General features: G+C 49.2%; 2 protein-coding genes across 4 annotated transcripts in view; both read left to right on the top strand.

The window, feature by feature from the left end:
* Positions 1-8,443, top strand: part of LOC133355231 (ras-related protein Rab-38-like) — an 11,321-nt gene extending 2,878 nt beyond the window's left edge. The window contains exons 2-4 of the mRNA XM_061572603.1: positions 2,737-2,867; positions 3,722-3,880; positions 6,265-8,443. Coding sequence (XP_061428587.1) covers positions 2,737-2,867; positions 3,722-3,880; positions 6,265-6,426 — 452 coding nt within the window. The 3' untranslated portion in view covers positions 6,427-8,443. The remainder of the gene's footprint in view (positions 1-2,736; positions 2,868-3,721; positions 3,881-6,264) is intronic.
* Positions 8,444-10,784: 2,341 nt separating this feature from the next.
* LOC133354786 (nascent polypeptide-associated complex subunit alpha, muscle-specific form) overlaps positions 10,785-14,857 on the top strand; it is a 29,996-nt gene continuing 25,923 nt past the window's right edge. For all 3 annotated transcript variants that reach the window (XM_061571915.1, XM_061571925.1, XM_061571907.1), the window contains exons 1-3: positions 10,785-10,896; positions 12,748-12,866; positions 14,392-14,452. In XM_061571915.1, coding sequence (XP_061427899.1) covers positions 10,860-10,896; positions 12,748-12,866; positions 14,392-14,452 — 217 coding nt within the window. In that variant the 5' untranslated portion in view covers positions 10,785-10,859. The remainder of the gene's footprint in view (positions 10,897-12,747; positions 12,867-14,391; positions 14,453-14,857) is intronic.

The raw sequence follows: 14,857 nt of genomic DNA, 5'->3' as shown, positions 1-14,857 counted from the left end.
AGTTAACATCTCGCCACTGTGGCTCTAGCAACATGACTGACGGATTACTGCATTTTTATTATTCAGGTTTAATTAACAGTGTCCGCGGTCCAGTTATAACTGTCACACAATAATCCCTGCCTGTGATTATTATTAATCAGTGTGTCTTCAGAGGGACAGTGTAGTGGTTAGTGCGTTGAGCTACGAACCCGGTGACCCGAGTCCAATTCCCTCTCAAGGCCACCAACGCCAGTAGCGATTAGCTGAACCGGTCCTGGGCCTCCGCTAGGTCGACTCAGCCTCAATGATCTCGCACCTCCGTACATTCGGGAGTTGCTGCTGATAACCCCTCAACGTTTCAACAACGAGAACTCTGAGGTCGGCAGACTTGGATCTCCTCTGGATCTCCAGTCCTTGGGCAGCAATCTCTGGGCATTTTCTTTCATGGTACCCGGACTGTTGAACTCTCTGCCAGGGAGTCCGGTTCGATTGGGATCTTCAAGTTCCTCCTAAAAATGTATCTTTTGGCACTTACTATTTTAACTCCGCCACTTCCAATCCATTCCCCCCACCATTTTCATTGACGCAAAGCGCCATTTGGATGTTATCTATGTACAGTGAGGGAAACAAGTATTTGATCCCCTGCTGATTTTGTACGTTTGCCCACTGACAAAGAAATGATCAGTCTATAATTTTAATGGTAGGTTTATTGAACAGTGTGAGACAGAATAACAACAACAAAATCCAGGAAAACGCATATCAAAAATATTATAAATTGATTTGCATTTTAATGAGGAGAATAAGTATTTGACCCCCTCTCAATCAGAAAGATTTCTGGCTCCCAGGTGTCTTTTATACAGGTAACGAGCTGAGGTTAGGAGCACACTCTTAAAGGGAGTGCTCCTAATCTCAACTTGTTACCTGTATAAAAGACACCTGTTCACAGAAGCAATCAATCAATCAGATTCCAAACTCTCCACCATGGCCAAGACAAAAGACCTCTCCAAGGATGTCAGGGATAAGATTGTAGACCTTCACAAGGCTGGAATGGGCTACAAGACCATCGCCAAGCAGCTTGGTGAGAAGGTGACAACAGTTGGTGCGATTATTCGCAAATGGAAGAAACACAAAAGAAATGTCAATCTCCCTCGGCCTGGGGCTCCATGCAAGATCTCACCTCGTGGAGTTGCAATGATCATGAGAACGGTGAGGAATCAGCCCAGAACTACACGGGAGGATCTTGTCAATGATCTCAAGGCAGCTGGGACCATAGTCACCAAGAAAACAGTTGGTAACACACTACGCTGTGAAGGACTGAAATCCTGCAGCGCCTGCAAGGTCCCCCTGCTCAAGAAAGCACATATACATGCCCGTCTGAAGTTTGCCAATGAACATCTGAATGATTCAGAGGACAACTGGGTGAAAGTGTTGTGGTCAGATGAGACCAAAATGAAGATCTTTGGCATCAACTCAACTCGCCGTGTTTGGAGGAGGAGGAATGCTGCCTATGACCCGAAGAACACCATCCCCACCGTCAAACATGGAGGTGGAAACATTTTGCTTTGGGGGTGTTTTTCTGCTAAGGGGATAGGACAATTTCACTGCATCAAAGGGACGATGGACGGGGCCATGTACCGTCAAATCTTGGGTGAGAACCTCCTTCCCTCAGCCAGGGCATTGAAAATGGGTCGTGGATGGGTACACCAGCATGACAATGACCCAAAACACACGGCCAAGGCAACAAAGGAGTGGCTCAAGAAGAAGCACATTAAGGTCCTGGAGTGGCCTAGCCAGTCTCCAGACCTTAATCCCATAGAAAATATGTGGAGGGAGCTGAAGGTTCGAGTTGCCAAACGTCAGCCTCGAAACCTTAATGACTTTGAGAAGATCTGCAAAGAGGAGTGGGACAAAATCCCTCCTGAGATGTGTGCAAACCTGGTGGCCAACTACAAGAAATGTCTGACCTCTGTGATTGCCAACAAGGGTTTTGCCACCAAGTACTAAGTCATATTTTGCAGAGGGGTCATTAAAATGCAAATCAATTTATACAATTTTTGACATGCGTTTTTCTGGATTTTGTTGTTGTTATTCTGTCTCTCATTGTTCAAATAAACCTACCATTAAACTTATAGACTGATCATTTCTTTGTCAGTGGGCAAACGTACAAAATCAGCAGGGGATCAAATACTTATTTTTCCCTCACTGTATGTATGTAAAACTTATTTCGCACCGTGCGTAGCCAATCGGAGTTGCAGGGAAAGAACAAACTAAGCACAAATATCAGTTCTAAAGAGATTCGTTTTCAATCGAGGTTTAAAATTGCATAGCTCCAGTGGCTTTCTAACGCCAGAAGGAAGAGCGTTCCAGACGGCCGCATAAGCGCGACTGAAAGTGTGCGATGCGGTAACCCATCTTTGTTCGATGGCCAGCCAAAAGCCGCTGCTGCGAGGATGACAAGATTTCACTCATGATACTCTTTGGTTCTTTCGGTAAAGTCCGAAAAATATAATATTTTTCTACCTACGTGACTTTACCGAACGAACCAAATGTATGGATTCCTGCAGTCACGAAAGATTAAAATAATAATTTCACTCACGATGCTTCATGCTCCTTGGTAAGATCAACATGGTGATGATGAAAAGACGCCGCTATACACAAGCTGTAACCATTGTGATCGTCATACGTATGTGTGGAGGGACTGGCGTGGGAAGGACGCGCGGTGGTCACGCTCGCCTCTCCGTGGGCGCACGCTCGCAGGGCAGGAGCGCTTCGGGAACATGACGCGCGTCTACTACAAGGAGGCGGTGGGCGCCATGGTGGTGTTCGACGTGACCCGGGCAGCCACCTTCGAGGCCGTGTCCAAGTGGAAGCACGACCTCGACTCCAAGGTCCCCGCTCGGCCCCTGCCACCACTCGTCACACGCACGCACACACGCACGCACGCACACACGCACACACACAAAGCGCTTGCCGCCACAAGTAAGCCACACAACACCTCGCTGATCTCATCTAAGAGGAGCGTAAAACATCGTCGCGCGAGACTGGTCATCCTTGCAGCAGCAGCAGCAGCGGCGGCGGCGGCAGCTTTTGGCTGGCCGTCGAACAAAGACGGTCGCCGCATCATCACGCGCTTTCAGATGCGCATCTGCGGCCGTCTGCAATGCTCTTCCTTCCGATATTAGGAAGCCACTGGAGCTATGTACTTTTAAATCATCGAGTTTGAAAACTAATTTCTTTAGAACTGATTTTTGTGTTTAGTTTGTTGTCCTTCTCCTCCGATTAGCATGGTTGGATATGCAGTGACCGTCTTTGTTCAATAGCTAGCCAAAAGCTGTTACGAAGATGACCGGAGTTCGTGTGATGGTTTAAGCTCCTTGACGAGATCAGCAAGGGATTGTGGTTCATTTGTGGCAAACACTTTGTGTGTAATGAGTGCGACCTTAAAATGCAATCGTTTGGCAATCGGAAACCAATGCAGCTCGACGAGCACTGGACGGACACGGTCAGATCTTGCAGTACCCGTCACGACACGTGCCACACTGTTTTGTACATGTTGCAGCTTGGTAATGTTTTTTGTCAGATGTCCCGTAGAGCAGTGAGTTGCAAACATTGATGGCCGCAGAAGCGCATCTGAAAGCGCGCGATGCGGTGACCATCTTTGTCAGATGGTTCAGTCAAAGGCCACGCGCGGTGGTGCCTGAGCGACGTGTCGCATGGCGCGCGTCCTGTCCTGTGCGTGCAGGTGACCCTGCCGAACGGCAAGCCGATCCCCACTGTGCTGCTGGCCAACAAGTGCGACGGAGACGGAGCGGACGCCAGGGGCGAGTGGAGCGACACCGCTCAGCTCGACCGCTACTGCCGCGACGAAGGCTTCGTAGGGTGGTTTGAGACGTCCGCCAAGGTATGTCGCGGGCCGTCTTTCGCGCACGGCATCACCGCCGCCCGCCGCTCTTTCAGCAGAGCGAGCCCAGATGTGGTTCTCGACCAGCGCTCGACCTCTTACCTACGGCGGTGCAACGTGCGGCCGTTTCCGTACAGCTGATGTTGATGATGTAGGGCAACGTTTTTCAAATTTGTTTGGCCCACGGACCGCTTTGCCGATGCGAACATTTCCACGGGCTACCCAGCGCCCCCACTACCCCTCGTGACTAAACGCATTTACTTCTTTCTCTAAATATCAGGTTTTTAAAATATATATATACGGGGGGGGGGGAGGGCATTTAGATCTTAGGGTGTGGGTAGTTGAATCGCGGTAGTTTACCTAACTTCATTGTCTTTATTAAATACAAGTAAAATATGAATTAATGTTAAAAAAAGGTATAATAAACATTGTCGCTATTGTCCGGATCAAGCTGCGTTTGCATCACAGCCCCCGCGGACCAGCTGGAGAAACGTTGCAGACCACTCACTGGTGGTGGTGCAGGGACCGTGCTCTGAGAACCACTGCTCTAGATCAACAGCTTGAGGCGCCGCGGTGGGGAGATGTTAACTACTTTGCCCGGTATACAGGAGGTCGTGGGTTCGATCACATCCCTGACGCCTGCTGTATATTTGGAGTTTGCGGTGTGTCTCTCTCGCCGTGGTCACGGAGATTTTTCTTTGGGTCCTCTGGTTTTTCCCCCGAAATGTAAAATTGTCACATGTTTAGAGTATTTGGCAGCTATGAATTTCCACATTATGATAAGCCACTTCGATGAGCTATCATTTGTGTTAGCTAGGTCACTTCTGAAAAATAAAAATATAGCTCAGTGGGCCTTATCCGGTAAAATAAAATTAGTTTTAACATCATGGGACCTCCTTTGCCAGTACCAAAATATGATCATAGGGTTTTCCCCTTTTTTCTGGCAACAAAACAGGTGTTAAGATGTTAAAACACGAAACTGAAACCTTTTACAAGGAATCATGTCTGCATTAACCACAATACTTGTGGTCAGAATGCAAACAAACAACATACTCTGATAATATATGCATTGTCCTTGAAACTGATTGGTCCACACCAGAGACAGCTTTCTTTTGAGCCTAGTCTCAAACGGTGTGAGACCAGAGGACGGCAAAAAGCGTACAGCACAAATACAACGCACTATCAGAGTAATGAGAGCTCGGGGTGAGCATCTACTTCATGGGACCTCCTTTGCCAGTACCAAAATATGATCATAGGTTTTTCCCCTTTTTTCTGGCAACAAAACAGGTGTTAAGTTGTTAACGGTTTCAGTTTGGTGTTTTTACATCTTAACACCTGTTTTGTTGCCATAAAAAACGGGGAAAACAGTTTAGTTTAATAGCTATCATTTTATGTTGAGGCGGTTGATCCAGATGATTGCATCAGGATTGTTGATATTAATCCTTTCCTATTCCGAGACATATGCAAATTGCAGGGTGGGTGTCACATTTGCCGCTGAATCTGGGGACGCGCGAGCGGCTCAGCATTAATTTTATCCAGAGAGGTGTAGTCGTGCCATTGTCTTTAAAGATGTTGTACTCACCACAGGGAACTGTAGCGACACAACCGCCAAACTGTGCCACATGGCCCTTCCCGCATGGCCACGTACATCATCGAAACGGAAGCGGAGTAAAATCCGATGACGTACACGCATGGGTGCAACTCCCTATTTCAAGAGGGGGTGGGGGGGCTATGCAAGATCCGACTGTGGGCCCCCTCCATTCTCCCGACTCACTTTTACTGAAATAGCTACTACGGATGTTTTTAACCTGTATACAATAATATGCAGGCTATGACTATATATATATCATTATAGTTGCACCGTGTATTGGGTTTAGAGGAAGACAGTCTCTCAGTGAGAGTATTGATACAAATATTTACGGGTACAATACTCACAATTAAGTTATCGTGCGTCTTGTTTTCATGCCCAAGTCAGTGAGCCAACGAGCCTGATGATGCTCAGTAACAAACATCGGCAGTTACGCTACGAGATTTTACGCTTTGTGTATTTTTTGGAAATATTATGTTTTCGTTTGTAACAATGGCTTTTGGCATTTATGGTTAATTGTTGCAACATTACCTGATTATGTCGATTCAGGGCCCCCTTGTGGCTGACTGGGCTCCAATGCGTCACATAACGCTGCCATGCATACCCGCCCATAGTTGCGCCCCTGCAGACACGTACGTCATCGGAATGGCAAAGGGTTAACTTGCCCCGAAAATCCGAGGAAACCGTCCACGGGCGTGCGTGTGCATACGGATGGACGGACGCATGGGAGACCCTGTCCATGCGCGCACGAGCCACACGTGACGGCACGCCACCGTCCCCCCCCCCCCCACCGCAGGAGAACATCAACGTGGAGGCGGCCGCGCAGCTGCTGGTCCAGCACATCCTGGCAAACGACGTGTCCTCGGCGCAGGGCTGCCGGCGCTGCGAGGTCACGGACAGCATTAGGCTGACCACGAGGAACGGGGGCGCCCGCCACAGGAAGTGCTGCCAAAAATGACGCCGCCGCCGGCGTTCTTCCCCTGCCGCGATCACGGTGCCACTGCCGGTGCTCTCTTGCCGGGCCGGCGTCCAGAGACGGATGGATTCCCTGCTGGGAGCTCTCACAGCGGGCGCTGTAACATCACCCACCACCGCCTGTCAGAGCCCCCCCCCCACACCCCCTCCCCCGGAGAAGATGAGATCACAGAACTGTGCTTTTGTTTTTATTGTTGTTTGGCCGTTGTTATCATGCTGCGAGGCATTGAATCCACTTGGGTCTCTGGCAGGGCAGTTGCGACCCTTTTGTATTGGGGAACGGCCCGCAGAAGCGGATATCAAGGAGCTACCTCTGAGACCCCTATTAAAGTGACCTCTGGTCAACGCAGTAGGGGGCAGCATTTTCCTACCGAGGGTAATGTTCGTTGCATGACAGTCAAAATTATATCTTAATTCTCAAGAGCTGCAATTTAGGCAAATCAAGCACAGAACCCAAATCTAACGCGATGGTTCACTCTGCAGTTGTTGATGTATGGACTGAGCCCATCAACCGCAGGACTTAGGAACCCTCATGAAGTCACAGGCAGTTGCTGACAAGGTGGATTCGAACCCAGGATCTTAGTGGTGCCAACTGTGCTCTGACCTGAGCCACCCCAGTCCCCCTCTATAGATGTTTTATGAAATCACTTTCTTTGCCGGTTATCCACGCTAGGTGGCACATACTTTATACTCCCTACAAACAGTGTCCGTCGCGTGACAAAGCAAAATGCTTCGTCCTCACAGCTGGAAGAAGCAAAGCAGCAAAACCAATTTAACGTTACAAAACGCCTCCTTATCTGTCCCTTCACGTACATTTTTTTGTTAAAAGTATTATTTGTACACATTCCATCAGCCTTCCGGGAGTGCATAACTTTGCCAGCATTGCTTCAAGCAACCCTGATTCTGCCAATGAGACACTGAGTGTCAGAACCAGTCCACAGTTTGATTGTGTTTTAACCAGGGGGTGTCAAACCTAATCAGACAGCGGTGCCGGTTTGGATTCAAATGCAACCGCATAATAATATGGTATTCATTTACCGATTCAAAAATCCGAACGCACGGGAAAAGAGAGTTGATTTATTTTTATGCGGCAGGGTGCGCGCCAAATTCCCCGTTTGAATGTCCGGTTTAAATTCAGGTTGGATTTAGGTAGAAGCTTAAAAAATATATGTAGAGAAATAAGTTGTGAAATTTAAACACGTGGCGGGCTGGAGTCAGGGGCATGGGGGGCTTGGGGGGGGCGTGTGTTTGACAGTCCCGTGTTAAACTAATGCTGCCGAAATTCTACCCTCCTAGTGGCCGGTTGGATGTGTACAAAAAAATACACGTTTTGTTTTCTGTGGAGGGACAGGCATGCACAACAGGCGTCTTATCTGCTTATTTAAGTTTCTTCTTATATTCTCAACGGCGCTCATGATTATTTGTGTTAATTTAACGTGTAAATGTACTCTTGTGTACGGTCGTTGCGAGTGGGCTGACACCATGAATTCGTGACGCTCAATAACTTGGCGTCATCACTGCTGGCTGGAGCCTGATCTTCAACCCAGGCTCTCGGTCGGTGGTGCTGGCTCCGTGTTATCAGCCTCCCGCAATGACCAGCCAACAACCCGTTGTCGTGTTTCCTTCCTTGGCTGATAGCACTGCCGCGCAATCCATGTCACGCCTCGTTGGTGGACTGGTAGAAACCACTCCCAACTCACCGTCTATGTTGATGAATCACAGAAATTGGTTAAATGAGAGCAAACTGAGTGTAAGGACTCGCAGTGGGCTAAAGGATGTGATCCAAGCGTGACGGATCTCGCTGGAATGGTATGCGCCTATGTATGTTGAACTTTTTTTCGCACCATACGTAGCTAACCGTGCTAATCGGAGGTGCGGGGAAAGGACAACAAACTAAACACAAAAAGCAGTCCTAAATAAATAAGTTTGCAATGTAGATCATTTAAAAGTGCAAAGTACCAATGGCTTCATAATATCGGAAGGAAGAGCGTTCCAGACGGCCGCAGAAGCGCATCTGAAAGCGCGCGATGCAGTGAGCACCTGTTCGATGGCCAAAAGCCGGTGCTGCGAGGATATTGCCCACACGCCGGTGTCTGTCCCCTTTGCTTAATAAAGGACGTGAACACGCCACTGCACCATCATGCATTGCTGTGCTCACTCTTTCACACAAGTCTGTAAGTGTTATGTTGTGTCTAACCGGGTGAGTAATCAAGAAACCAGGATAGAGTCTCATTTTCAAAGACTAATCAGGATATGGCAGTACAGAAATGTACTACTTGTATTCATGAAAAAAATGGCATGCTTGCTGAGCACGGGCTGCAAAGATCAAATCGCCCAGCGGCCAGCAAAAAACGGCACTCTTAAAGTTACGTAGATAGGTTCAAAGAAAATAACAAAAAACTACGACGTTTCGATCGCAACACAAGCGGTCGTCAGCAGGGATAGGGGGGTAGTTTCTAAAGGCAAACTGTCTATAAAGGTTTAACATGGACGTAGCCCAAATGTCAGCAGCACGGGCGGGGCAGCTAATGTTCATGTAAGTGGTGGACGGCGACCGCGATGGTGGCGCGTTTCCACCAATTGAAGGGCTGCCAGGAAAAAATTAGGATGTCAATGTAAGATTGGTGAGCGGCCTCCACGGCGAGCGCGCCGAGGTGGCGATGTTAACGTGAGAAATTTTAGAACCGGAGAGCCGAAAATAACAACTAACATCGGAAGGTGGCAGGATGGGAACATCACAGTCAGTTATGACTTAAAATGGTTGATAATGTCCTTCCAGTAATTGCTAAGTTTGCACCCATCTTCTCGGTTGAAATTGTGTCGGTGTCTATATATGGATGGCTTCATGAACAATTCTTTGTTGATAGCCAGTGGGTTTTCAAAGTGCCTTCGTCTTAGAGAAATCAATTTCGTGTGAGCCCACCGCATTAAAACAATGATCAGCCACGGCCGAGGTATTGGTCCTACCGTGTTTCAGATCTGCCTTATGTTCACGAACACGGTCCGAGACATGTCGCTTAGTTTCCCCAATGTAACTACTGCCGCAGACACAGCTTAGTTTGTAGACGCCGGGGTATTGCATGTCAGGGATCATATCCTTCACAGATGGGATCAGATCACACATTTTATGTACTGTGTTAAATCGAACCTGGATCTTGTGTTTGCTCATGATTTTGGAAATATTTTTAGTGACCCCTGCTATGTATGGCAAGGTGATGGTTTTGATTGGATCCTCAGATGGTTCTTTCCCAACGGTTGGGGTGATAGCTTTACGGATTGTGTAGTCTGAATATCCATTCATCTTGAGAGCTTGGTGTACGTGTTCCAGTTCACTGGCTAGGTGATGATGGTTGGAAATACATCGAGCTCTATGGTGTAGAGTTTTGATGAGGGAATTCTTCTGGGACGGATGGTGGTGGCCACCCTGGTGATGATGATGAGAGAGACACGCAAACTCCAAATATACAGCAGCAGCAGCAGGCGTCGTCAGGGTCGAGATCGAACCCACGACCTCCTGTAGACCAGGCGAGGTAGTCAACATCTCTTGGCGTCTGCGCTGTATTTTTTTCCGACTCGCTCGCGTCTCTGCCACAGCGAGACAAGGACGAGTATCTTGATCCCCCACTAGGTCGACTCAGCCTCAAATGAGTACCCGGGAGTAAACATCGCCACTAGGAAGACAAAGGCGGCCCGGCGTGTGCCACAGTGCCGGTAGCCTGCATAGGTGCTCGCTAACGGCACTTGCACCAAGTCTGGTTCAGGCTATTCAGGGGATCTTTGTCTTCGTTTGATTAAACTATGGAGCTTACTCCCGCGTGTGCCTACAGCCCTACACCGTAGGACACTTGCCATGTTTATGACTCGAGTGTGGTTTGTTTACCACCGTTAAATGCCTCGTTTGTTCGTTGTTAAAGATTCCTTGGGGACCCTGTAGCCGTTCTCTGCAATATTCGTGTAATAGATCACGATAAAAAGGGCCATTGCCCGAAACGTCGCTATTGTATATCTTCTCCTCAGGCCACACAATTGTGTATTGACACGGAAACGCGTAAATTTATTTTATCTGTGTTTGTAACACCGCCGTTAACGTAGCCGCATCGCGCAACAAGTCATGTATAGTTGGTTTATACGATAATAAATATCTTAATAATTTTTATATTGGCGCAGGCACCGAGCGGCTTTTCGCTCAGGCGCCGCGGTCGCCCCCACGGGTTCCCGGGCCGCCACGCGAGGCCCCTCCCCCCGAGGCCCCTCCCCCCGAGGCCCCTCCTCCCCGAGGCCCCGCCCCCCGAGGCCCCTCCCCCCGAGGCCCCTCCCCCCCAGGCCCCTCCCCTCCTCCCGCCTCAACCACGCCCCCTCGGGCCCAGCAGTCGCGGAGTTGCGACGGCCGCCGCCTAAAGACGCCGCAGCGGGGTCATGCTTCTACCGTCGGACATAGCCAGGCTCGTGCTGGGTGAGCTCGGATCGCGGCCTCCGCACCGCTGTCCGTCGCGACGTTCGCCATCGGCGTGCACCACCGCCAGACCGCCGCCAGCCGCGGCGCCCCAGACCTTCGCGAGACACCGCGGCGCTGTTATTCCCAGGCCTGGCCGTTTGCCTGATTCGCGTGCCGGGCGAGGTGGCCCCATCCCCAGGGGGCCGTTCTGTTTCGCGTGGGTCGCAGTGTTTTGAAGGTTTTTTTTGTTAAAGTTATTTTAATTTGTTACACGGATGATCCCGTTGAGCCAGTTTCAAGGCTCTTTGCAAGGGAGTTCCGTTGTGCGTCGGTACGGCAACAACAAAGTAAAGACGAAAAAACATCCAATCGTGCAGAGAACGAGTAAACACGAGGGGCTATTGAACGGCCGCCAGTGAAACGGGAGAATGCAAAGCTGCAGATGTGAGCGAGGGGCGCGAGAAAAGTTGGGGTCGAGGGTGCCAAGTAAGCGCTGCGTTTTGGTCACGTAGGGAGGAACCAGATGAAGGGGGCGAGTGAAGAGACAGGGGGAACCAAGCTGGGAGATGAAGCAGAAAGGAAGGTTGTTGGTGTTCCAGAAACGTGGAGCAGCAGCAGCAGCAGCGCGGAGAGGCTTTAACCCAGCAGAGTTGAGGAAAGCGGATTTCTCGGAGAAATAGGAGGGTGCTTGTTGAGGCTGCCAGAGGGAGTTAGGTGACCTAAGTGGAACTTTGGGTAACTGGCGGATTTGCTGAGGAGGTGCTTTCGGATGAAGATAGACCACTGCTGGTCTCGCCGGATATCCAGTGGGGACAGATTTGTGTTCATGGCAATGTGGAATCGTTTCACGGGGGTGGAAATCGCTACCGTGTATACGTAGTTGAACTGTGTGGGCAATGTGTTCAGCACTTGGGGCCAATGCGCTGCTGGATGAGGGCCTCCCTGCGCCGTTGTAGTCAGGCATGGATATTTGACCATACTTCACCACGCTGGTCAGTGCGTGTTTAAGTTTGGAGTGAGTATCAAAAAATGTAGGTTGCCTCTGCCCACAACGCCTATACTAAATGTGCATTGCGATCGCCCATCCAAGTACTGTGCAGGCTCAGCACTGCTTAGCTTCCGAGGTGTGACGGGATGAGGCGCAGCTATTGCTTGCCGTTCCCGTCTCACGCTGCCGCTACTCAATATCACGCTGCGCCTTTTATCAAGCTCGTGATGACTGCGCCTTGTTACTTGAGAATGCGGTTTGGGTTGTGTGCTGGAACAATTGCTGCTAATGTCACGTCGCATGAGAGCGCATATCACACACCGCATTCAGTCCATATTTCACATTGATGTATTGGTCTACAGCAGACAGCAAAAACAGCAAAAACAACAACGTGCAGCGCTTTATAAGTTGGTGTAGAATTACAATAATTGGTCAAGAGTATGCGCACATTGTGCTTGGCTGGTATAGGCTCAGAGGGTCCGAGTTGGACAGCAGAGGGCAGTGCAACAATATTAGCAGTACTGTACAGTACTTATATGCTCCCACGTCTGTGTTTTTCCACCTTCGTAAATCTGCACTGCCCAGCGTGGCGAAGTACGGTCCCGTCATCTGCGATCCCTTGTTTCGGGGATGATCACAGATTTACATAAGGACCTGGAAATAACTTTGGAGTCTGATCCTGGACCCCACAATCCCGCCCGCAGAATGTACAGACGTTCTTACCTTCCGTGAGCGACGGAACAGGGCTCGTGCATGAACACTTTAAACCTAAGTTGGAGAATGTTAAAAACCGCTCGTGCCAGCTTGATAGGAGCGTGGCGGCGATGACGGCGAAACGCTTGACCGAGCGAGTGAGCGAGCGGAACCCGGTGTGCCCACAGGTTACCTGCAGCAGGAGCAGCTCGCAGAGTCGTGCCGCGTGTTCGTGCAGGAGAGCCCTCACCTGCGCGAGTATGCGCTCCACTCTGCCGGGGACGTCGTGAGCCCCGTGTGTGTGCTGGTGAGTGCCCTGCTCCCCCCATGTACGCTCACGTTCCCCGTGCACATCTCCCTCCACCCCCCAATCCATGATCCACCCCTCCGACCCCTCATCGTGCTCCCCCACACTTTGTCTGGATAGGTGGCAATGGCTCATTCAGCAAGGGTGCTATGACCTGTGACCTTAAAATGTTAGCCCATATTGGAACAATTTAATATTGTAAATTCTATCACTGTTAAAATTCTTAGACACTTTTAGTACTATTTTATGGTGTCACTGTGGTTATAGAGCTCGACTCAGAATTGTAAGGTTATAATTCCGAATCCCAGTCATTAGTTGACTATGCCCATTATCCATTTGTGGTCAGTAAAATTAGTACCATTTACGTAAGTAAACTAAATCGGCTGGCCTACACTACAGCAGTGTGGAACCGCTGGCTTGGCTGCCAACAGAGAAAGCTCGTGAGTTAAATTTCTGACCAGGGGGTTGGACTTCGTCGATCATTACTCTCGGGCTGATAAAATAGGTACTCCTGTGTGGGAAGTCAACCATGGTTGTCCTATGCCGAGATTGGCCACTCAACAGAAGTGTGGCGTTTCCACCACTATCTTTGTGCAGATAGTGAAAGTGTTCAGGTCACCGCAGTGGTGAGATGTTAACTACCTCACCGAGTGGTATACAGCACGTCGTGGGTTCGATCCTGACCCTGACCCCTATATATTTGAAGTTTGCGTGTTCTCCCTGTGGTCACGTGGATTTTTCTCAAGGTCCTCTGGGTTTTCCCTCCATATTTATAATCAACATGCATACTCTTAAATAAGCGCACAACTTTATCTATCTGTGATGAATGCTGCACTTTCCGTCGTTTTCATGCAGGGGGCGCTGCAAACCTACGCGCCCCCTGCATGAACGACGGAGGCACAGGGACAGACGTTCGATTACGTTGGAATCGATCTGCAGACGGCGGTCTTCTCGCACGGATAGCTTTATGTCGCCTTATCTCGACCCCGCAATCCCAAACAGGTGAAAGTCCGCATCGAACCGAACCCCCAGCAAGGCCATCTACTTAACGACGAGAGAAAATTCACACGAAATGTCCTTTTCAATTAAGTCTTCTAGATGTAAAATGATATAAGTTTTTAATGAAGAAAAAAATTTCTAATTCAAAACATAATACAAAACGGAGCATCAGGTGCTTGCGTGAATGCGTCGTTCGTGTGCAATTTTTTGTGACTTTCCTGGCCGAAGGCCGTAAATGGTTGTGAGGGGCGCCACAGGCGCCTCCGAACAACCCCTAGTTTAGAATATTTGGCTGCTATAAATTTTTATATTCTTTGGGTCTTTCGGGATAAATTTCCAGATCACAAGCCACTTCATGGAGCTATCATTTGTGGCCAGGTCGTTTCTGAAAAAGAGCTATATAGCAGTTCAGTGGGATTTACCTGGTAAAATAAAAATAGTTTAGTTTTGACGTTTGACTAGAGGCATGGCATCAGAGTGTCTGAGTGAATGCTGTTGCGACGTGGCTGTGTGGTTTGTTATGCAGTCGCTGTTTGGACGCAGCCTGACGTCCATTCTTGAGGAGTACATCGCTATCAAAGCTAAAGGTACGTCACCTGTGCCTCTAGAGGCGGCCACACTCAGGAGGAGAAGGGATGTGCTCATGGCCGTGGTACCGCTGATTTGCTGGGGGATGAGTGGAGGATAAGGCACACTTCCATATTTGTTGATTAGTTTCCATACCATGATTATTATTTGTACCATACCTTGCAAGGGAGATGGGGCAATTACGATGAAATGGGAGTGACCTATGTTTTGGCAGTGGCTGATGTCACGGTGGATACCTTAAGCACAAAGTGAGATGAAGTGGAGCACTCGATATCTGAGCTCACGGCCTGATGAAGCTCAAAGCAGCGAAGGATGAATGTTGATGTTGAGTTCAGTCATGAAAAGTCTTAAGCCACCAGCTGAACTTTATTTGTCAAAATCTGATCAATACATTGGCGTGGGCA

Source organism: Lethenteron reissneri, chromosome 6, assembly GCF_015708825.2.
Source record: "Lethenteron reissneri isolate LAM-NWPU_2019-01 chromosome 6, ASM1570882v1, whole genome shotgun sequence".
NCBI classification, from domain to species: Eukaryota; Metazoa; Chordata; class Hyperoartia; order Petromyzontiformes; family Petromyzontidae; genus Lethenteron; species Lethenteron reissneri.
Note: the sequence above shows the minus strand (reverse complement) of the source record. Positions and strands in the feature narration are given on the sequence as shown.